The 23608-nt window shown below is 52.1% G+C and overlaps 1 protein-coding gene across 3 annotated transcripts in view; it reads right to left on the bottom strand.

Moving 5' to 3' along the window:
* The window catches only part of Cul9 (cullin 9), a 43832-nt gene that overhangs the window by 764 nt on the left and 19460 nt on the right, over nt 1-23608 (bottom strand). Inside the window, exons 12-39 of one of the 3 annotated variants that reach the window (XM_004649475.2) lie at nt 21894-22140; nt 21713-21818; nt 20295-20522; nt 19948-20038; nt 19658-19829; nt 15811-15916; nt 15499-15594; nt 15084-15259; nt 14553-14686; nt 14070-14234; nt 13807-13916; nt 13542-13724; nt 13304-13464; nt 12843-13071; nt 12564-12753; nt 8742-8887; nt 8514-8643; nt 8160-8359; nt 7557-7807; nt 6484-6829; nt 2980-3120; nt 2689-2853; nt 2298-2461; nt 1719-1812; nt 1140-1214; nt 899-1009; nt 640-757; nt 235-368 (exon numbers count right to left, since the gene is read on the bottom strand). In XM_004649475.2, the coding sequence (XP_004649532.2) occupies nt 235-368; nt 640-757; nt 899-1009; nt 1140-1214; nt 1719-1812; nt 2298-2461; nt 2689-2853; nt 2980-3120; nt 6484-6829; nt 7557-7807; nt 8160-8359; nt 8514-8643; nt 8742-8887; nt 12564-12753; nt 12843-13071; nt 13304-13464; nt 13542-13724; nt 13807-13916; nt 14070-14234; nt 14553-14686; nt 15084-15259; nt 15499-15594; nt 15811-15916; nt 19658-19829; nt 19948-20038; nt 20295-20522; nt 21713-21818; nt 21894-22140 (4469 nt within the window). Of the gene's footprint in view, nt 1-234; nt 369-639; nt 758-898; nt 1010-1139; nt 1215-1718; nt 1813-2297; nt 2509-2688; nt 2854-2979; nt 3121-6483; nt 6830-7556; nt 7808-8159; nt 8360-8513; nt 8644-8741; nt 8888-12563; nt 12754-12842; nt 13072-13303; nt 13465-13541; nt 13725-13806; nt 13917-14069; nt 14235-14552; nt 14687-15083; nt 15260-15498; nt 15595-15810; nt 15917-19657; nt 19830-19947; nt 20039-20294; nt 20523-21712; nt 21819-21893; nt 22141-23608 lie in introns of those variants that run through there. The other 2 variants (XM_045156329.1, XR_006638512.1) reach the window with 2 other exon arrangements.

Raw genomic sequence — 23608 nt, 5'->3', positions numbered from 1 at the left:
TGTACTAGAGCTGCCAGGAACACTGGGAGTCTAATCAACATTTGGCCAAAAGCCCTTGAAAAACCATCTCTTTACGTTAGAGAAAACCCTAGTAGATGAAGTGACACGAGCCAGCCGCAGCCAGCAAGCAAGCAGGCTGGTCCGGGTGCTGGGATGTGTCCAGGCCTCCTAACAACCGCTCGCCGAGTCTCCCCGAGCTGTCACGGGCAGGGCCGGAGAGGGGCTGGCCCGTACCTGGGTGGAGTGCTGCAGGATGGCCAGCAGCCTCTCCTGAATCCTCCGGAGCAGCTCCATGCCTGTGCTGAGGCAGTCGGCCCGCAGGAGGCGCAGCGACGAGGCCAGGTCTTCGCAGCGCAGCAGGGTCTCCTCTGCAGGGGGCAGGCACGGGGCTCGCTCCCTGCCCGCCCCCCACGCCTTCCTCCCACACACAGCTGTGGAGCATCTACCACTTGCAACGGATGGTGTCCGCGCGCTGGGAGCCGGGGGCAGGGGCAGGCTGGCCCACGCCAGCTACACATCGGTGCCCTTGGACTCTCGAGAGCCCGGGGGAAAGAAGGCTGCGCAGGGCGAAGGCAGGGGAACTAGGTGATGGGAATGGCTGCGCCCAGTGGACCTGCCGGGTGGGCGTGGCGGCCTCACCGAGGAGGATCTGCAGGGCGTTGGTGTGCAGCTCCAGGTTCTCCGTCTGCTGCTCCACCACGTCCATGTACTCCGTGTCCTGGCTATAGAAGCTGTACACGCAGGCGTAGGCCAGCACCTGCAGCGGCGCCCATCAGCTCGCCGGGCTTGCTTGAGGCCTGGCTCCTCCCCCGCCCCGCCCTCTCCTAGTCCCTCCACCCGAGCGCCCAGCGAAAGTAGCCCCCTGGGAGCCCCTGCCCGCCCCCCACACTGCTGCCACCTTTCGAGCCTGCTCCAGGGCACGGCAGGCATCATGGAGGAAGGTGAAAGATTTGGGTGGAGGCACCTCATGGATGGCAGCGGCCTGGTTCCGCAAGTTCACAGCAAACTCCTGTGCGAGGAAGGGGCTCAGCATGCGTGTGCAGCCCCGCCCACGTGGTCAGACAGCGCCCCATGCAACTCCAAACTGGCCCTCCACGGCTCTCTGACCTCACCCACCGACCCGTCTTCTCCCAGCTCACCCGGGCCTGGTGGTGGAACGTGCACCTCTCGTTATAGTCCTGGAACCGCTTCTCTTGGCGAGCTGCCTTGCTCACCTGGGGAGGACACACGGAGAGGGTCGGTGAGAACTCGGTCCTGACACGGTGAGTTAATTAGAAAAGCCCTCATTCAGGAGGCCCTTGCACACTTCACCAGGGGATTTTCATTTAATCTTCGTAACTGTTCAAGGCAAGTCCTGTTACTGCCCCCCTTTCACAGGTGGGTATCTTGAGGCTTGCCCAAAGCTATGCTGAGTGGGGGAGCAGGCTGACTCAGCCCTTGCGCTGCCCTGGCACCTGCACAGGTGTGCCCTGCTCTGCTCTCCCCCAGGCTTGCTCTGGCCACCTGGGCAGAGGCAGTCCTACTCCAAACCCAAGCGCCCTGGGAAGAGGCCTCCCAGTACAGAATTCCCAGCACCTGCAAGCCGAGGTGGCTTCTGTCTTCCTCCCACTGAGCCTTTATCCCAGCTGCTCTGGGAACACAGCCCTCTTGCCCAGGGCCAGCAGGAGTCCATCTTGACTGCTCTTGGGCAGAACCTCCCTGGCTGCCCAGTACCTTACCATGGCAGAGCAGTTGTAATAGTCCTTGTGATTTGGCTTCCAGGACTTGAGGCAGCGCCAGCAGAATCCGTGGTTACATTTGGCACAGGTCATGCTAAGGAGGATGCAAGCTGGTCAGAGCTCACCTGCCTCTGGACAGGGGTGGCCAGGATGCTGAGGTGCTGGACCCACCACTGATGGTGCCCTAGGCGAAGCCCTGGCCTTTCCTACAAAGCCGACAGCCCCTTCATCTCCCTAAGCCCCGGAAGCCCACCCTGCTGCTGGATTTCCCATCTCGGTGTGGACTTAGCGTTGGGTGGGGGCAGTGGACGTGCTGGCTCCCTGCTATAATCCTGGCACTCAGGAGGCTGAAGCAGGAGGATCGTTGTAAGCTCTGAGGCCAGCCTGGGCTAGAATGTGGCTCTGCCTCAACCCCATCCCCACCCACAAAAATCAAGAACAAAAGTCCTGGTGGGGGAAGGAACGTGAGACCGGGGAAGTCATCCTAGAGGGTGACAAGGGGGTGTAGGTGATTTGCTGAGCTTCCATCTTGTCCTGACTGCTAGACCTCCCCCACTCTCCCAGCACCCCCATTCTTACTGCAGGCACCCTTCATTCTTCTCGATGGGAGCCTGACAACTGGGACAGCGTTTGGAGATGAGCTTGGCCAGGTGTTTGCTCTGGGCCTCCACGCTCATGCCATCGTAGTAGCCACCGTCGTCGACCCACTGAGACATGTGACCGCAGCTGGCAGGATAGTGTGCCTGGTGGGGGGTGGGGACACAGCTGAGGCCTGACAGGGTGACAAGTGCTGGTGTGGGTGGGGAGGGAAGGAAAAGACAGGTCACTTGTGAAGGACCACAGGAAAGGGGAACAAAGCCACGGGATGGAGGACAAAAGAGGACATGTGTGTGTAGGAGGAGGGGTGCTGGGCAGGGAAGTGGTCAGTCCTTGCTTGAGGTCAGGCTGGGGCTGGGGGCAGGGCACCCACCTCGGGGAAACTACAACTGAAGCAGGAGGCCCAGCCACACTTGGAGCAGGTGGTCCCGCAGCTCAGGCCCTGGCGGCACAGGATGCGGTCGCAGCCCTGGGGGTTGGTGCACCACGTCAGGTTGGAGCAGCTCTCCACATAGCCTCGAAGCAGAGCCTTCTCATACTGCAGAAGAAGTGGTACCATGAGGAGAGAGCCTGGCTCTCTAGGCTCCTAGCATCCCAAAAACCAGTCCGTCACCGGAGGCCTGCCCCTTTGGCCCGGCTCTGGGGCTTAGGCAGGAAGGGGTACCTTGGAGATGACCTCTGGCGAGGAGACGATGGCGCGGATGAAGGCTCCGGTGGGCTGGGCTGGGCAGTCAGCGATGGGGCAGGTGCAGTTCAGCACAAGGTTCTGCTCAATCCGGGTGGTCAGATACTCGTTCCAGCAGGACTGGGAGGGACGGAAGGAGAGGCTGCTCAGAGACAGTGTCTTGATGGCTGGCTGGATGCCCACCGCTCCCCCACTTCCTGCTCCTCTTCAGAGACAGCAGGCTCCTGGGTCTACCTCACAGCTGATCCGGATCCTTCCAGCCTCCATGGGTTTTCCTAGTATTGGCTCAAACTACAGTAGTCTTTGAGGATGAGTGAGATTAGGTATGAGCCTAATGAAAATTCCTGTCTGATGGGCATGTAGGGAGTAGGTAAAGAGGAAGGAGAGGAGGAGGAAGACCTAAGTTTGAAGTAAGACATGGAAAGAGCAGTGTGATGGTTTGGAGAAGAGGTTCAGGTAAGGAAGGTTTGGTTCCTATTCAAGCAGTGCCCAGAGGTGGCACTTCCACTGGTGACTGTGTCATGAGGGCTCGGCCTTCATCGGGGATTTTACTCCACAGAAGGAGCACCCAATGAATAGACTGCTGGGACGTTTTACACCTGGGGAAGGTGGGCCTGAGCTGGGGGAAGCAGGTAACTGACGGTGTGCCTGGGAAAAAGATATTGTCCCCAGCCCCTTCCTGTCTCTCTCTGCTTCCTGACTGCCAGGAGGTGAGCTGCTCTCCTCTGCCATGCCCTTCCACCAAAATGTTAGTGCCTCATTACAGACCTACAGTGGAGCTGCCCCCCACCCCGGGGCCAACCATGCCCTGAAACTTCCTAGACTGTGAGCCAAATAAAACTTCCACACCTTACACTAGTTCTCTCAGGTATTTGTCACAGCAAAGAATTCTGACCATACAAGCAGGAAGGTCAGAGAAGAGGCCGGAAGCTGCTGACCTTTCCCACCGCGCGGTGCCTCCTGTGCTGCTCAGATCTCTCCTCTTGGCTGCACCAGCTCATCTCCAGTGTCTCCATCCTGATGTTCCCAGTGCTCTAAGCTCGTGCTCGGGGCAGACTCCGTCTCCTCTCCATAACACAGAACTGCCCACTGTGTCCGAGTCTGGACCAATGGCACCACCCGCCATCTCAGCACCAGAACTCTCAAATGATCACGGTTCCCTCCCCTAACTCACTGCCAGAGCCTCCTCAGAAATGGCCTTTGTCCCCTCACCTCTCCACACAGCCCATGGGCTTCCTGAAAGACTTCCCTAAGGACTCTTTTCCCTCACAAGGCCCATGTCCGAGCTTTCCCGAATGATTGATCTGAGCCCCAGGAGACCACATGCATCAGTGGCACCAAAGCAACAGGATACATGTGGAGCATGTGACAGGACCGTTTTTTACCCCAGGGAAGGAGCCCAACCAAGCCAAATCTTTCTCATCTGGAAACAAGCTAAGATAAATTGGGAAGCTGAATGTAAAATGCTTGCATTTTTTTAGTTAAAACAAGGGACATTTTTTCCAAATTCAGACCCCACACTTGTGTCTTAACCGACCTCCCCCCCCCCCCCGCCTTAGTCTGGAAGGACAGAATTCTGGATTCAAAATCAGGCAGCCTCTCGGCTTTGGTCTCTCAGCTTGCCACGGCCCAGCCCAAGCAGAGCACGGTGGTGGCCTGCCTTCCGCCCGTTCCGGCGGGGCTCGCCCACTCACTCCAGGCTCTGCTGTCCTCCTCTTGCCTTCTGCAGCCTTCCCATTTGTGCCTCGCAGCTGTCTTGTTCATGGGCTTCTCCTCTGCTGAGACTCTTTCATGCAGCCTGTTTTTCTACCAGATTTTCTGGCTCCCTGTCTTCCCATCTTGAAGGGATGCCCCAGCCTCCTCCTCTCTTCTGGAATGTTGCCAGCCAGGCCTCCAAATCCCACTGGCTACCTGCCTGTCCCGCATCTTGTCCAAGTAGAAAATGCACATAAATAGCACAGCCCGGTGCACCCACTATTAGCTGCTGTGATTAGACCATTGCTTAGACTCTTCTCCATTCCTTCACAGAGCATTCAGCACTATGCACACAGCAAGTTCATGACCAGTAAAATTAGTTGAATTAATCAAAGTGTGGGAGCTTGGGACGTGGTTCAGTGGTGAAAGGCGATTGCGGGCAAAGCCTGTGGGCCCAGGTTTGAGTGACTGACACCCAGTGTAAAGCTAGATCTAAAAGGTGACACAAGCCACCTGGTGTTTGTTCACAGTTGTAAGGCATGCGCACACTACATGCAAATAAGTAAATAAAAATGCTAAAAAAAAATTTAAATCAACATACGAAGGAAATAACTAAGAATGCAGAAAGAAGAAAGCCTGAGCATTAGGTGAGCGGAGTCTGGGAGGAGAGCAGAAGAGGAAAGGGAGCACAAGGCACGCACAAGCAACTGCCCACGTCGCCACGTCTCGCCACCTCAGGGAGGCGGCTGGGAGCGCTCCTGCTGCCGAGGTCTGCCGGGCGGGGGTTCTAAAGAGCTGTGTGGCAGGGAGTTCAAACTCAGCATCCCCGGTCCTTGGACATCCACCCTCCTCCCCTGCCTTTAAAGTCCCTCCCAATCTGGGCCAACACCGCGTTCACGGCCCAGCAATGGTCTAGTCCGATCTATACTATTTCTATTTCTGTGCGCAGTCATGAGAAGTCATGACGTGTTCTGAGATGAAGAACTTAAATGTTGGCCAGGAGGTGACTAACTAGACAATGCTAATGAAGCTTTCTCATTTACAAAGTGCCTCGGTATGCAGTTCACGCTCTCTACTTATATACGTGTCACAGTGTGTATGCATCTGTATCTCCACCCTCAAGGTGTCAAGGCAGGGCGCACCGCTTACAGACGAAACACGCCTTCAATCCCAGCACTCAGGAGGCAGAGGTAGGATCACCATGAGTTCGAGGCCATTCTGAGACTACATAGTGAATTACAGGTCAGCCTAGACTAGAGTGAAACCCTACCTCAAAAAAAAAAAAAAAATCCGAGCTGAAAGGTCATTAAGAGACTGCTGACGGGCTGGAGAGATGGCTTAGCGGTTAAGCGCTTGCCTGTGAAACCTAAGGACCCCGGTCCGAGGCTCAATTCCCCAGGACCCACGTTAGCCAGATGCACAAGGGGGTGCACGCGTCTGGAGTTTGTTTGCAGTGGCTGGAGGCCCTGGTGCGCCCATTCTCTCTCTACCTGCCTCTTTCTCTGTGTGTTGCTCTCAAATAAATAAAAATGAGCAAAAATTTAAAAAGAGAGAGACTGCTGAGGCCTGGAGTACAGCTCAGTGGTACAGTGTGTGCTCAGCATTTGCTAGTCTAGGCACTATCCACCGGAGGGGGGGAAGAGAAAGGGTAGAAAGAGAAAAAGAGACAGAACCCCAGGGTTACTCAGGTTAGGACATGGCCGTTGCTAGTCTAGAATCTAGGGCTTTCCAAGGAACTTTGTTAGGTGAAAAGCCAGGGGTAGGGAAGAGGCTGGGGCAGGGCCTCACCTTGCAACAGTAGTGCATGCAGCAGAGAGAGGGCAAGTCGTCCTCAGGCTCCAGGGGGCTGACGCACACCGGGCAGTGGTCGGGGCGCAGGGGGACAGCCTGGGCCTCGGGTACTCTCAGGCCAGCGGCCAGCAGCAGTGGCTCAGGCTCGTCGCTGTAGCTCTGCAGCAGCTGTTCGGCGCCCCAGTGGGAATGAGCCAGCAGGTGCTGAGCCACGTCGGGCTCTACATTCAGCGTCTCCTGCACCTGCCGCACCGTCTGCTCCATCAACCCTTCTACCTCCTGGGGACTCATGGTGCGGCCTGCAGGCAGCTGTAGAGATGCCAGGGCCGCCACAGCTTCTGGGCTTGGGGAGAGAAGAGGCTGATCAGTGTCTTTCCCAGCTTGTGCACCCAGCTGTAGCACTGACTGGAGTCACTGCAGGGATCTCCTGGGCAGGGCTGGGGATGCTCAGTGACTGGAGCATGTCTAGTGAGACACAGTAACCTAGAGCTCTACCATGCAAAGGGTGGCCTGCGGACCAGCAGCTGGGGTCAGAGCCCTGGTGATGTGCGTGTATGTTGAGGCTTGAGGAGTGCATGAGAAAAGTCACTTTGCACACCAGCAGACAGCAGGTATGAAAAGTCATCAGCTCAACAGCTTGTCGAGAACTGGGTCTGGTGCTGGAAGTTTTAGGGGTGCTGGTTAACTAGAGAAAGCCCGTGGTAAATTCCAACTAGAGCAAACTTCGTGCACACTTCACCAAGCAGAGTGTGTAGACTCCATATGTATTTTCAGACAATTCCCCCACCCCCCTTTTTTTTTAAAGAAAGACGAGACATCTATAAGCAGCATGCACGCCTGAGTTCCTTGCCTCAACCTGGGTCAAGAAGGATGGGGACAGAAAGACCCCTAAGTAGAAAGGAAGGGGGTGGTGGTGCTAAGACGGGGAATGAAGACTGCCAAAGTAGGAGGAAAAAGCCAGGGATTGGGAAAATGGGACAAGACAAAAAAGGCTGGAAGTGTTTTTCCACAGGTAAGCTCTGCAGGGCCCGCTCCACCCACTGCAAGAGGACCAAGGTGGAGGTGGCTACCTAGGCTTGTACATTTCAGTGTTCTGGTTGCCACAGAAGGGGATATCTGCTTGACCTCGGCAGGGCCCCATGGGCTCTGGGGTGCCATACACCAAGATCTGGGGACGGTCATCACGTCTCTCCACGTAGCCCTGACCCAGGAGGTGCAGGATGCAAGACAGAACGTCAGTAGTGGTGCACAGCACACCCCCAGCAACAGTGCGGCCCAGGCTCCCTGGTGGGTCTGGACCCTTCTGCCAAGCCTCCAGCACCTGTGTGGGATGAAACAAGCAGCTCTTACTCAGGAGAGCCGGCCCACTTGGGTGCAGTGCCCAACTCTGCCACTTGCTGGCTGTGAGGCTGTCAGTTACTTTCTCGTGCCCGACTTCTCTTAGCTCTCAAGTGGAATAAGACAATATATGTCCTGTAGGAGTGTCATGCGGATCCAATGACTTAATCATACACATGGTAAGCACTCATGTCAGGAGTAGAAAATTCACATGGAAATGTCAGCCAGTGGGTGTCTCAGGTTAAGAGCTTACCTTCCCCTGCTAGGATTTCTTGCTCCAGCCCCCAGCCCCAAGAATGACTGCTTCCCTTCCTTGGGAGGTGCCCTCTGCCTACCAGACAAACCAGCTGATCGATGTGGAGGCCTTTCTCCCCATGAGCTTTGAGAATACGGACAAGAAGACAGCTCAGGAGGTTCCTCTTCTGTTCCAAGGTTCGGCCCTCGTCCTTTTCTACACTGAGGTACGTCTGGGGAGGTATCAGCCACAGGACCTTCTCACTGGGCCAGGACGTGGGCTCACGAAGCCGCAGCACCCCTGGAATCCAGTCCCAGTTGGGGACCCAAGGACGGGAAGGGACACGTGAGTGAGGACTAAGGACTCTATTTTCATCCCCTAGTCATCTTCCCACCCCCACCCGCACCCGCACCCGCACCCTGCAGCAGCGGTTCAGCCAGCCCCTGCTGCCTACCCCCGTGTGGAAAGTCCTGTGCCTCCTGCAGAATCAAAGGGCCACTTTCAGACGTGAGGGGCAGAAGCGCCTGGTGCAGGAGCTCAGGGGCGAGGTCAGAATTCTCCAACAAGACCTCTACTGACACCTCCTGGTGAGGAGAAACAGGGCTGGTAATTAAAATGGAGGGGAAACGGAGACAGCACACAGACAGACATCAGTCGGGGAGAGGCTGAGGAGCTGAGGCACCTCTGCGCGACTGACGCTCAGCAGCAGCCACATCTGCACAGTGGACACGTGAAGGGTCTGGTCCCCACACTGCAGCTCGGCCCGGCCCAACCACGTCCACTGAAGTCGCCGGTGCGGCCCCATGTCCGGCACTGGGTAGTTCTGACCTGGGGACGTGTCCGGGAGACAAAGGTAGTAGAAACAAAGTATTTTAAGATCCACGCATTAGTAATGATACGCACACATACATATTTAAAGACCTCACTGGCCATCTTTGGAGAATGCCAGGGGATGCATACATTATTTTTGTTAGCATGTTAGTTATATACAATAATGGGTTTCGGGCTGGAGAGATGGCTTAGCGGTTAAGCGCTTGCCTGTGAAGCCTAAGGACCCCGGTTCGAGGCTCGGTTCCCCAGGTCCCACGTTAGCCAGATGCACAAGGGGGCGCACGCGTCTGGAGTTCGTTTGCAGAGGCTGGAAGCCCTGGCGCGCCCATTCTCTCTCTCTCCCTCTATCTGTCTTTCTCTCTGTGTCTGTCTCTCTCAAATAAATAAATAAATAAATAAATAAATAAATAAATAAATAAATAAATAAATAAATAAAAAATAATGGGTTTCATTTTGACAGTATACCTATATACAGTGTATTTTTATCATATGTCCCCGCTCTTGTTCCCCTCCTACTCCCATTGATCCCCTTTCCTCTTTCCAATTTGCTACTCTTCTACTTTCATGCCTTATTTTAATGACCTAATTAGTTCATTGGGGTTGCTTACAGGCTTCTTCCTGATGACGCCACCAGTAATGAAAACTTGCCTCTCTCCCCCAGCCACCTCAATGCATTAGTCTATTTATTTATTATTCATGACAAAGAGAATTCCTGCTGCCACAAACAAACTCCAGACACATGCGCTGCTCTGTGCATCTAGCTCTGCATGGGTACTGGGGAATCAAACCTGGGCCGACAGGCTTTGCCTGTGCAAGTGCCTTTAACTGTGGAGCCATCTCCCCATCACAACAATACATTATTCTTAAAAAGCAGTTTAAAATAAGGGGGGAGAGAGTAATATGGAGCCTTTCCTGATCAACTGTACTTCAGTGTAACCAAGCAGTTGAGAAGTTTCATCAAGGACACAAAGGAGCAGTGACAACCAGGATGTGCCAGGCATGGTGACACACGCCTTTAATCCCAGCACTTGGGAGGCAGAGGTAGGAAGATTGCTATGAGTTCAAGGTCAGCCTGAGACTATATGGTGAATTCTAGGTCAGCCTGGACTACAGCGAGACACTACCTCAAAAAAAAAAAAAAAAAAAAGAACGAAGCTGGGCATGATGGCACATGCCTTTAATCTCAGCACTTGGAAGGCAGAGGTAGGAGGATCACTGTGAGTTTGAGGCCACCCTGAGACTACACAGTGAATTCCAGGTCAAAAAAAAAAAACGGACCTGGAGGGCTGGAGAGACGGCTTAGTGGTTAAGTGCTTGCCTATGAAGCCCAAGGACCCCAGTTCCAGGCTCGATTCCCCAGGACCCACATTAGCCAGATGCACAAGTCTGGAGTTTGGTTGCAATGACTGGAAGCCTTGGTGCACCAATTTTCTCTCTCTCTCTCTTTCACTTTCTCTCAAAAAAAAAGAAAGATGGAGTTCTACTCAGCAGTAAAAAAAATGAAGTTATGATATTTGCAGAAAAATGGATGGATCTGGAAAGGATTATACTAAGTGAGGTAACCCAGGCCCAGAAAGCCAAGCGCCACATGTTCTTCCTCATATGGGGATACTAGCTACAGATGATTGGGCTTCTGCGTGAGAAGGAAAATACTTAGTAGCAGAGGCCAGTAAGTTAAAAAGGAGATATAAAGGGAAGAGAAAGGAAGGGAGGAGAGTACTTAACAGGCTGATATTGTATATATGTAAGTAGAATGATTGAGATGGGGAGGTAATATGATGGAGAATGGAATTTCAAAGGGGAAAGTGCAGCGGGGGAGGGTATTACCATGGGATATTTTTTATAATCATGGAAAATGTTAATAAAAATTGTGAAAAGATAAAAAATAAAATTAAATTAAAAAAAAGAAAGAAAAAAGTAACAAAAACTAATGATACAACTGACAACTAGTAATTCCAACAGACAATTCACCACATGCAAAAAACCAGATACAGCACAGGAAATACTCTGGTCTCATTTAGATAATGTGCAAATCCAGGCAAAGACCTACGGTGAAAATGAAAGAGCAATGGTGTCTCTTGGAGGAAGACACTGACCTGAAAGGTTCGTGGAGGAGGACGGCTGCTGGGGTGCTCACAGCGTTCTGCACCTTGCTCTGGGGGGAGGGGCATAGCTGCGCGCAGGTGTAATCACTCACTAAGCCTTACAATTCAGATTTATGCATTCTACTATTCTACTGAACACCAGTTACATACTAATAAAACCTAGCCAGGAGCACGTATAGGATGGGCTGGAGAGATGGTTCAGCAGTTAAAGTCACTTGCTTACAAAGCCTAATGGCTAGGGTTTGCCCCAGTAACTATGTAAAGTCAGGTGCATAGAGTGGTGCATGTGTATGGAGTTTATTTGCAGCAACAGGAAGCCCAGGCATGTCCATTCTCTCTCTCCCCCTCCTTTCTTCTTCTCGTTCTTTCATAAATAATTAATTAAAAGAATAAATTATAGGATGCAGTTAATATGATGAGGGAGTGAATAGCTTTAAATACTTTGGTTTTTTAAAATATTTTAATTTAGCCCCTTTAATCCCAGCACTTGGGAGGCAGGGGTAGGAGGATTGCTGTGAGTTCGAAGCCACCCTGAGACTACCTAGTAAATTCCAGGTCACCCTGGGCTAGAGTGAGACCCCACCTCAAAAGAACCAAAATAATAATAATAGTAATTGGGCTTTTGAGATCACACAGGTTGGAAATATGTGCATAACTGCACAAGGTGTCAATTCTGCTCTACAGTGCAGTTTAGTCAGTTTTAGTTGCATAGGTTTCCATTGTATTTATAGTCTGTTTATGCTAAATCTGCCCAAAGATGAGCATTGTCCACCACTAAAATGCCTCTGCCACTTGGAATTCTGGGCTAATTTTGTGGCCAGAATGCGGTGATCAAAACGCTCAATCTTTTTATAGTGGCATAGGAAGATAAATTATATAAATAAAATTTTAAAAAAAGAGAAAAATAATTGGGCTGGAGGGATGGTTTAGAGGTTAAGGTGTTTGCCTACAAAGCCAAAGGATGCTGGTTTGATTCTCCAGGACCCATGTTAGCCAGATGCACAAATGAACTCCAGACACATACGGCACCTTGTGCATCTGGCTGACATGAGTCCTGGAGAATTGAAACTGGGTCCTCTGACTTTGCAGGCAAATGCCTTAACCATTAGACCATCTCCACAGTCCTTTTTTTAACTTTACTTTTTTTTTTTTTTTTTTTTTTTTAAGGTAGGGTCTTACTCTATCCCACGTTGACCTGGAACTCATTCTGTAGTCCCAGGATGGTCTCAAACTCACAGTGATCCTCCTACCTCTGCCCCGACCCCAGTGCTGGGGTTAAAGGCGGGTACCTTAAATACTTTTATTTGGAAAGAAGTTCCAAAAGGCTGAAACTTAAGCAGTCATGCAACTTGAAGGGAGGAAAAGGAAAGAGGATAAATTTACAGAAAGTTTAAGGCACTGATGAGAGTGAAACTAAGGAAGGCACATCCACTTCTGGTGCCTCCTCAGGAGACTGCTGAACCTAGAAAACTATTTCTATCTCCACGCTGTCTGATGATTCTGTCCTCTCCTCTCCTGCCACCCCAAATCTCAAGCCAGTCTCCAGTTTCCTGTCCCTGGCTCCTCACTGTGACTGTAGAAAGTGGAGAAGCCATCAAGAGCATCACAGAGTTCTGTGGGAAGGCACTTTCTGGGATGGTGCAGGTAGCAGAGTGGGGACACCGGCCAGCAGCGTGGTGACAGGACCAGGATAGAGACTGTTGGACTTGGATCTTCTGTAAACATTTCTTTCTTAGCCTCCACGTCCTCATCTTCCTCCTAAGGCACACAAGGATTTCAAGGACCCATGGGGTCTCTTGTAAGTCTCGTCTCACGTTCCTCATCTCCTTCTCTTCCCTTGTTCTTACCTCCTTTTCCTCCAGTCCCGGGTCCTCCTTATCCTCCTGCTCCAGGAGGAACCTGTCCAGTTGCTGGAGCCGGTAGACGTGGAACTGCCGCTGCAGCTCCTCGGAGGTGCTCAGACTCCGCAACATCAGCTGCGGGAGGCGGTTGGGGAAACAGAGGCCGATCTGCTCCAGCACAGCGCCCTCCAGCCAGCTCGAGCCCAAGCTCAGGAGACGGTCTGCCATGTAGTGTCTACAGCATAAACAGCCCAGGCCAGTCTCAAGGTGGGTGCCAGCCTGGCCTAGGCTAAGACCCAGCCTCCTCCTCCAAAAGATAAACCCCTGTATTCCAGCCTGTCACTGACCTCACCTCACATCTCCCTCCACACTCCCTAAGCTACGGCCATCTCCGTATCTTAACTCTCTCCATCACCTCCTGCCTCTTCTCTGGCCTCCAGGCCTCCCGCTTATCCGCCCATACTCACTGATAGAAGTGCTCAAACGTCGTGGCCAGCTCCAGGCCAGAGAGGACCATGATAGGCTCCAGGTGCTGCTGAAGCCTCCCCAGCATTTCCACTCCGGGGGCTCCGCCAAGCAGCCCACCCTGGATCTGTTGATCGATGTGCCTAGCAAACTGCTCTGTCATCTGGGGACAACGGGAGGGGCATCAGGCCCACTGTGAAGGTGGGCGTGGCGTGGCGTGGGGAGGGGCAGGCGACTCACGTGGGCGGCGGTGAGGAAGGACTGCTGCAGCAGGGCTCCAGAGAAGCCCGTGCGCAGAGCCAGCGTGAAGGCAGCCCGGGGCCCGAACAGCTCGGCGCCTGCTCTCTGCAGGTGCTCGTAGAGTTTACAGTAGCGCGGCACCAAGTCCGGGGCCCTCCAGGCCGCAGCCAGGAATCGGCTGACCTGAGGTGGAAGTTCGTGAAGGGACGTGAAGGAACAGCACCCCCGCCTCTTCCCCGCCTGACTCCCGCCTGCACCTGCCCACCTGTTCCTGCACCACGCTCAGCCAGCACTGAGTGATGTTCCGCAGGGTGCTACTGGGAAGCACTGGGCACGGCACTGGGCTTCGATCCTGACCCTTACTGTTCTTGCTGGCTGTGGAGATAGACCGCAAAGGAAGATGGTTCACCTTAGCCTCTGAGTGAGTGCAGGGGGCTTGGATGTTTCTATCATGGAGAGGTCAGGAGCTCAGGAGGACAGGAAGGAGCACAGCCATACTTTCAGGTCAGGAGGCCACACTGGACTCACAGGGCTCGGAAGGCCCGGGCGGGGGCTCCACATGCACCAGCAAGTGGCAAAGGCGGCGAACTCGAGAACAAAAGGCTGCTGCTCGACTCTGGGGGATCCGAGAGCTCTCCCTCTGCTCCAAGTACTGGTCCAGCAGCCACCCCAGGGAGCTCACACCCTCTGCATCTGAAAGAAGGCAGGTCAGGAAGGGGTGTCCGTGGGACATAGGCAACTAGAGCGTTGAGCGGACGAGCGATTGTACCAGGTTTGGGGACAGCAGAGCCCTACTTCTCCCTCACCGAGGTTTGCTTCAGCTGCAGCCTGGGGACATGGCGACAGGGCAGGGGTAGTGTGCAGGGGAGGATTCAGGGAGCACTCTCTGGCGTGGGAAGGAGAGAGGAACATGAAGGTGCTAAGCCTTCAGGGACAAATACAGGACCCAAGAGCAGTAGTAACTCGGGCAATCCCTGAGAGGTGTGCACAGGGCTGGGTGTGGGTGGTTACCGGGAGAGGTGATGTTCTGCACCAGGGGGCTGACCAGGGCCTCCCAGCAAGTCTTGCCCAGTGCTTGAGCCGCCTTGTCATCAGGAAGGAAGCGATCGGCAAAATTCTGCTCGTGACGCAAAACTCTGTTCAGTCTGTGAACACGTGGTATATGGCCAGATTAAAAAAAGGTGTCCCCAGGGCCTTCGCTCAAGTATAAATCAACTCCCAATCACCCCATGTGTGGTCCTTTCCCCAGTTTTTCCATCAGCACCCACTCTTCACTGGTGTTCAATTTTCCTTCACGCCCTGGCTCCAGCCCTACCTTTCAGACTCCCACTGAAACATCTCTCCCACTCCTATGTCTTGTTTTGTTAGGGTGGGGTCTCACTCTAGCCCAGGCTGGCCTGAAATCCACTATGTAGCCTCAAACTCACAGCGATCCTTCTACCCGCCTCCCAGTGCTAGGATGAAGGGTGTGTGCCACCACGCCTCGCTGCCCCTTTCACAGTGCTGTAGTCTCCGCCATCTTCCCTCCTGTGCCGCACCCACCTGGGACAGAGCTGGAGGAGGCGCCTGCGGTCCTCTGCTATGTCCCGGCTCCATGCTTGCGCCCACATTGTGTAGAAGAGACATGTACGGCGACAAAGCTGCTCCCGGAACAGTGGCCAGAAAGTGGGTTTGGGACCCAAGACCTCCACACCCCGAACCCGAGTGTCGATGCCACCCTGCAACACAGAGACTCGCTTGTCACCCAATCCAAGCTGTATGCCCCTGGATCTCCTAGCATGGCTCAGGACCCCTCCACATCTCTGGAACTCAACAGGTTCTATCACCATCTTTCAAGCTGATTAAGAGGAACTTGGCTAGAGCCTTGGTGTCCAAATGTTAGGCAACCAGCCGCTTCGGACCGTGCTGCATCCTGATTCTAGGCGCCCCCTACCCACTGCTTCCTGGCCTGCCCCACCTGCTGGCAGCGCTTTATGCGGATCTGGATGACGGGCCAGAAGCGGGTCAGGTTCTCCAGGAGGGTCACCCGGCTGGCAGAGGGCATCACGTTCACCTGATGGGGCAAGAGAGAGTTGTCACCTGAAGAAGGATCTGACAGCAACAGAGCTGGATGTGGCCCTGGCCCTTGACTTCTGCATTCCTAACTGTGTGCTCTCACTCTCACAAGGAGGGGCCTTCCCAGAGGAATGGAGGTGGCCATTCCCCAGGCCTTGGGAGAAATAGCAGGATGGGAATTCGGGGGGGTGGGGGCGGAGGCAAGGATCCCCACCGTGTTAAGCTCCGTGTTGATGCTTCTGGCACTGTCGCCTCCAAATACCACCACCCTGGCTGGCATGTAACTCGAGTCTTCACTGGCTACGAGCAGAGTCAGCTGCCTGAGAGGAGAAACGCATCAGTTAAGTGGGCATGTCAATGTGCCAGTTGTGTGTTCACTGTACAGAATAGGTTTGATATGTTCCTCAAAGGACGGGGTGACTGGCTGGAGAGACAGCTCAGCAGTTAAGGCGCTTGCCTGCAGAGCCTAATGACCCAGGCCACTATCCACATAAAGCCAGACGCACAAAGTGGTGCGTGCATCTGGAGTCTTTTACAGTGGCTGGAGGCCCTGGTGCACCCATTCACACACACTCTCTCTCCCTTACAAATAATTTTTTTTAAAGGATGAAGTTAATGATGGAATTGTAGAAGTGGTGCTTTGGGCAGGCATACTGGTATATATCAGAACATTTGTGTGTGCATGCATGAACCTAGGACCCTGGTCTTAGTTTGAAACTGTATCATGGGGTTGGGAAGGTTGCTCAGTAGTTAAAGATGTATGCTTGAAAAGCCTTCCAGCCTGGGGTTCAGTTCCCAGACCACTCATGTAAGTCAGATGCAAAAACTGGTACAAACACATGATGTTTTTTTGCAGCGGCAAAAGACCTGCCACACCCATGTACACATATTTGCACACGCATGTGCAAATAAATAATTTTAAAAATTACTTCAGGGGCTAAGAGATGGTTAAGGTGCTTACCTGCAAAGCCTAACAACCCAGGTTCAATTCCCTAGTACCCAAGTGAAGCCAGATGCACAAGGTGGTGCATACATCTGAAGTTTATTTGCAGCAGCTAGAGGCCCTGATGCACCCATTTTTCCCCCTCTCTCTCTCTCCTTGGAAATGAATAAATAAAATACAGAAAAAAGGGACTGGAGAGATAGCTCAGTGGTTAAGGCACTTGACTGAGAAGCCTAAGGACACAGGTTCGATTCTCCAGTACCCACATAAGCCAGATACACAAGGGGGCACATGCTTCAAGAGCTCACTTGCAGTGGCTGAGACCTGGTATGCCCATTCTCTCTATCCACATCTCTCTCTCTCCTCTCAAATACATACATAAAATATTTAAAATAGAGAGAGCTAGGCTTGGTGGCTCACATCTTTAATCCCAGCTCTTGGGAGGTAGAGGTAGCTGGATCACTGTGAGTTTGAGTCTACCCTGGGACAACATAGTGAATTCCAGGGCTAGAGAACAAGAGCCTACCTTGAGAAACCAAACCAAATTAAAAATATATACATAGAGAGAGCCAGGTGTGGTGGCACACACCTTTAATTCCAGCACTTGGGAGGCAGAGGTAGGAGGATCACCATGAGCTCAAGGTCAGCCTGAGACTACATAGTGAATTTCAGGTCAGCCTGGACTAGAGCAAAACCCTACCTCAAAAAAAAAAAAAAAAAAGTTAAAAATTTTAAAAATAGCCTGGGCTAGAGTGAACCCCTACCTCAAAAAACAAAATAATGGAATTTCAAAGGAGAAAGTGTGGGGGGGAGGGAGGGAATTAACATGGGATTTTTTTTATAATCATGGAAAATGCTAATAAAAATTAAAAAATAAAAAACAAAACAAAATAATAATAATTATATACATATACATACATACACACACACACACACACACACAAACACACACACACACACGCACACACATTCACACCACTTCCTTCTCTGGTTCCTGTTTCTCTGCTGGCTCCTGTCATGCCTGCCTTCCCCAGACCCTCAGGTTCTTCCTGAGCTTTCATTTATACCATTAGACTCAAAAACAAATTCATACATAAATGACTCTAGATTCATCTCTCTTCCCTGTCGGTCCTTGGGGGCTCATGTCGTCCACATGACAGACATTTCCATGCCATGGATTGTGGGCACTTCAAAGTCAACATGCCCAAGTAGAACAAGCATCTGTCCATATAAATCCACAACCCCTTCCTGTTTCTTTCCTCTGTGAAATAAACTGGCCACCTACTCAGTGCCACTGTGGACATCTTTCTTTGATAGCATCTCTCATGCAACCAATGGCAAGACCTGCAGACTTTATCTCTTAGGATCTCAGTTTACCCATTTCCACCATTTTCAATCCCCTGGCCAAAGTGTATATATCAAATGTTTCTCAGCTAGAATACACATAAACCTTTCATTTTTTTTTTTTTTCTGGCCTCCAACCCAAACTACCATGATTACCTGAGTGACTTCCAAAATTTTTTTTAAAAAATCTAGTTTTATCTCTTCATTTCTTAAAATCCCTCAACATCTCCCCAAATCTTAGAATGAAGTTTAAATTTTCCTAGGTCACAAAAATCTATATGATCTGCATCCTTGACACATACCTTTCATGCTAGAAAATTTGTCAACATGGGTTGGAGATATGGCTTAGTGGTTAAAGCACTTGCCTGAGAAACCTAAGGATACAGGTTCAATTCCCCTTTACCCATGTAAACCAGATGCATAAGGTGGCGCATGCATCTGGAGTTCCTTTGTGGTGGCTAAAGGCCCTGGCTCACCCATTCTCTCTCTCTTAAATAAATAAATAAATGAACTTTAAAAAGTTTCCCAACCTAACATCCTGTTTCTTCCATTTTACTTACTGTCCTTCTAGAATATGCACGAGGTTCTCTTTATCTAGCTAATTTTAACTTCAAACCTCAGCTCAGGCCAGGCATGGTGGTGTATGCCTTCAATCCAAGCACTTGGAAAACCGAGGTAAAAGGATCACTGTGAGTTCAAGGCCACCCTGAGATTAATAGTGAATTTCAGGTCAGCCTGGGCTAGAATGAGACCTTACCTTGAACCCCCCCCAACAAAAAAACCTTGCCTCAGGCAACCCCTCCTTCTGGAAGGAGGCCTTTTCTGATGCATGGGCCCCCTGGGTTCTTTGTCCTGGCCCTTTCCTTTTCCCTTTGTGTCAACTGGATCTCACTTATGTAGTCTCAAGGCTTTGAGGCAGGTTCAAGTGATCCTCCTGCCTCACCGCCCAGATAGCTGGAACCAGCCCACCACTGTATTCAGCCGTGGGGCTGTGCCTTTGTACTGGTTTCCCTTCCCTTCCTTCTCTACCTTCCTTTCCCTTCTCTTCCCTCTGTCCTTTCCTTCATTCCTTTTTAATAATTTATTTGCACAGGGTGGTGGGGGGAGAGGAAGGAGAATATGGGCAAACCAGGGCCTTCAGCTGCTGCTGTAAATGAACTCCAGATGCATGCACCACTTTGTGCAGCTGGATTTATGTGAGCATGAGAGAATCGAACTCAGCTCATTAGGCTCTGCAGGCAAATGCCTTGACCACTGAGCCATCTCTCCAGCCCCTATGTTTTGGTTTTTTTCAAGCAGGGTCTCACTCTAGCCCAGGCTGGCCTTGCACTCATGGTGCTTCTCTTCCACAGTCTCCTGAGCACTGGGAGTAAAGGCATGCCTTGTTTTTCCCCGTTCACTTAACTCATCTCCTGGCCTGGCTCTCCAACTGGACTACAAATCCCTTGAGCACAGAAACCATATTTTACTGTCCTTTCATCTCCAGACCCTTGCACGGTGTGTGGCGTTCCTGGCGTTACACAAGTTCCCATGGGAGGAACAGGTCAGTTAGCTGTTGATCTCTAAAGCACAGGGTGGAGATATCTGTACATGTCGGGAGAGGTCTGTACAGCACAGCAAAGACAGGTCAATGTGTCCATCATGTGTATGTGTATAGTGCTTCCCCTGGGGATAGGGTTATTGATGGGAGCTGTGGGGGTGGCACCTTGGGAAGGTTATGCTGATGGGATCAGAGTATCTGTATGTGCGTGCATGCACGTGAGTGTGTTCACACCGAATAAGAACACCTCGGCGCATGTGCAAGGTGATGTAGTGGGAGCCAGTGCTGCCGTTGGACTCCCAGTAGGTCTTGGGGTTGCGGTCCATCAGCTTGCTGGCCCGGTGAGGGTTGGAGGACACCTCCACCTTCTCCCAGCACTTGTCCTCCTTCACTTCCACACTGGAGCCTGGGGAAAGTTGGGAAAGGGGTGAAGGTCAGCCAGGTCACACGTAAGGAAAGGGACGGGGTGGGGAGGGGGAGCAGAGGCGGAATAGAAGCCAGGAGAAAACCGAGGGGGCGCTCACCCTGGCAGAGATGCATGAGGAACACATCGAAGAAGGGGATGTTGATAGGCCGGTGGGTTCGTCGGTGGTCTTCGATCTGGCCCAGCGCCATCTGCAGGTGGGACATGGACAGAGGGACACAGAAGGAGGGCGAGAGCCGCTGGAAACATGCGCAGAGAGAAGGGTCACGGGACAGAGCACTCTGCCTCTTTCTCACCAAATCTTAACTGGGCTTCAGGAGGTAAAACCTAGGGGACAAGTGCCCAGATTCGCTGGCACTTCTCCAAGCAGGCGTCCCCAAGAGGGACACACGGAGGGCCTTTCCCTTGCTTCTGGCTTATATCCTCCCAGCTCCGGCCCCTGGTCACCTGAATGCAGCCTGCCAGGATGCTGGAGGTGAGGTTACTGTAGAGTTGGGCGTATTCCTCGCACTCTGTCACCAGGTCTCGGAGCTCGGAGGCCAGCAGGAGCTGAGTGGAGTGCTTGTCCAGCACTTTGGAGAGGGCTTCTTTTGCTCCCAGGCAGCACAGCACCACTGCGTAGTCCTTGTGCGTCAGAGCCAGGCGGTGCAGGAAGCAGGTGAGCTCCTGAACAACCTGAGCGCAGTGCAGGAGGCAGGTGAGCTCCTGAACAACCTGAGCGCGGTGCAGGAGGCAGGTGAGCTCCTGAACAACCTGAGCGCGGTGCAGGAGGCAGGTGAGCTCCTGAACAACCTGAGCGCGGTGCAGGAGGCAGGTGAGCTCCTGAACAACCTGAGCGCGGTGCAGGAGGCAGGTGAGCTCCTGAACAACCTGAGCGCGGTGCAGGAGGCAGGTGAGCTCCTGAACAACCTGAGCGCGGTGCAGGAGGCAGGTGAGCTCCTGAACAACCTGAGCGCGGTGCAGGAGGCAGGTGAGCTCCTGAACAACCTGAGCGCGGTGCAGGAGGCAGGTGAGCTCCTGAACAACCTGAGCGCGGTGCAGGAGGCAGGTGAGCTCCTGAACAACCTGAGCGCGGTGCAGGAGGCAGGTGAGCTCCTGAACAACCTGAGCGCGGTGCAGGAGGCAGGTGAGCTCCTGAACAACCTGAGCGCGGTGCAGGAGGCAGGTGAGCTCCTGAACAACCTGAGCGCGGTGCAGGAGGCAGGTGAGCTCCTGAACAACCTGAGCACGGGCGCCCGCATGAGGTCGCGGGTAAGGACGGCACGCACAGGGAGAGCGTAGTGGAGAGCGGAGCCGACTACTGCGGCGCTAGGTCAGCCTCCAGAGGGACGTGGCAGTGGCAGAACTTGGTTCTTTTCCTGCCAGGGCCAAGATAGCCCAAGAGCTAATCTTGGTTTGAGCCTCTCGCTGTCAAAATGCACAAATCTTGGGCTGGAGAGATGGCTTAGCGGTTAAGTGCTTGCCTGTGAAGCCCGGTTCGAGGCTTGATTCCCCAGGACCCACGTTAGCCAGATGCATAAGGGGGTGTATGCATCTGGAGTTCGTTGGCAGTGGCTGGAGGCCCTGCCACACCCATTCTCTCCGTCTCTTTGCCTGTCACTCTCAAATAAATAAATAAATAAAAACTTTAAAAAATGCACAAATCCTGGAGGTTGCAGAGAGCGAGCAGTATTTGGACTAGTGAATGTGGACGTCTATTAAATCCAGGATCTACAATCCAGGTACAGCCTCAAGTTGAACAGCTCCAGACACTCGTGTGTGACTTTAGCCCTCCTCTCCTTAACTCTCCAGATCCTAGTGGCCCCAAGCCTGTTAGGAACGGTTCTGCTGGGCCCACCCCCCGACCCCTGCCAGGGCTCTGGTACCTCAGAGTCACTGCTGGGGCCATTCAGGCAGTTGAGGCATGGCTCCAGAACCTCATGCCAGGGGAGGACCAGTGTCTCAGGGTAATCCAGCAGTCGAGTCATGACCCTGGTAGGAATGGAAACCAGTGAAGTCCTTCAGTGCCTGACTCCCAGTGCACAGGTGACTGAACAGGCCCCTCACCTGAGAACGGTGAGCAGCAGAGTTCTGTTGGGCCCAGGGGCATCCAAAGTCCGCAGCAATAGGAGGAAGGGCTGGCTCTCCTGCTGGAGGCACTTGAGTAAGGGACTCACAGCACCCCGTGGGCTGCTCTCACGGCACAGCACACGCTCCAAGTCCAGGAAGAGTTCTGCAGATGGGTCCCCCACCAGGGATCGAATCAGTAACTCAGGGGACCCATCCTGACCCGGGGTGCTTGCAGTCTCAAGTGCTGCAAGCCAGACACACCAGAGGGAGAAAACATGCATGTTACATAAATGACAATTGTCGATTTAAAAAGAAGAAAAATATGTAAGAGGAGCCTCACAAGTCAGTCAAATCAAGAAATAGGAACTGGGCGTGATGGTGCATGCCTTTTATCCTAGCACTCGAGAGGCAGAGGTAGGAGGATCGCTGTGAGTACGAGGCCACAGACTACAGAGTGAATTCCAGGTTAGCCTGGGCTAGAGTGAAACCCTACATCGAAAAAAGAAAAGAAAGGAAATGAGATGGTCTAGAGAATCACCCCCAAATTTTTCTTGCCATATTGAGAACTTTTTTTACCAAACTGTGGAGCTTGTCTTTTTGGGTTCCTCATATAGACCTAACTACACTTGAAAAAAAAAAATCTAGTATGAAGAACACTGCCAAATTAAATACAACACATTTTAATTCTCAGCTAATTACCTTTTACTATTAAATGTTAACGGGAACAAAGAGTGGCTGTTATAATATGCTTGTACTGCCCAGGATGGTGGCTTTATATAGAGACTAACCTGGGTGTGGCAGTGCATGCCTTAATCCCAGCACTCAGGAGGCCACGGTAGGAGGATTGCAATGAGTTCCAGGCCAACCTGAGGCTACAGAGTGAGTTCCAGGTCAGCCCAGGCTAGAGTAACACCCTACCTCCAAAAGCCAAAAACAAACCCAAAAAATTAAGATATACAGACTAAAACAGTTACATTGTTTGGTATCTGCCCGTATTTCTGGGTTTTCCTTGTTTTTAAGACATAATTTCTTCCTTATGGCATCATATTTTTTTAATTTTTTATTGACAGCTTCTATAATTGTAGACAATAGCCCATAGTAATTACCTTCCTCCCCCCCCCCCCGCCGCTTCCCCTTTGAAATTCCACTCTCCATCATATCTCCTCCCCCTCTCAGTCTCTCTTTTATTCTGATGTCATCATCTTTTCCTCCTATTATGATGGTCTTATGTAGGTAGTATCAGGCACTGTGAGGTCATGGATATCCAGGCCATTTTGTGTCTGGAAGAGCACATTGTATGGAGTCCTACCCTTCCTTTGCCTCTTACATTCTTTCTGCTACCTTTTCCGCAATGGCATCAATATTTCATGTCTTTAGTTACATACTCTTATTTTGTAGGGTTTTTTTTTTTTCCTTTTCTAGTCACACACTTTCTTTTTGTCTCTCCTTTCCTTTCTTTCCTTTCGATGTAGGGTTTCACTCTAGCCCAGGCTGGCTTAAAACTCACAGTGATCTTCCTACCTCTCTTTCCAAGTACTGGGAATAAAGGTGTGCACCACCATGTTCCGCTTATCTTTCCTTCTCTTTTGTTTTTGTTGTTACGCTATGGATGGAACCTAGGGTCTTGTAAACGCTAAGCAAGTGCTCTACCATTGAGCTATACACCCAGGCCCTAGTCACAAATTTTCTGCATCATAAATTGTAATTCCTCT

The sequence above is a fragment of the Jaculus jaculus genome, chromosome 8, assembly GCF_020740685.1.
Source record: "Jaculus jaculus isolate mJacJac1 chromosome 8, mJacJac1.mat.Y.cur, whole genome shotgun sequence".
In the NCBI taxonomy this organism is placed as follows: domain Eukaryota; kingdom Metazoa; phylum Chordata; class Mammalia; order Rodentia; family Dipodidae; genus Jaculus; species Jaculus jaculus.
This window is presented reverse-complemented; position numbering and strand designations above follow the sequence as displayed.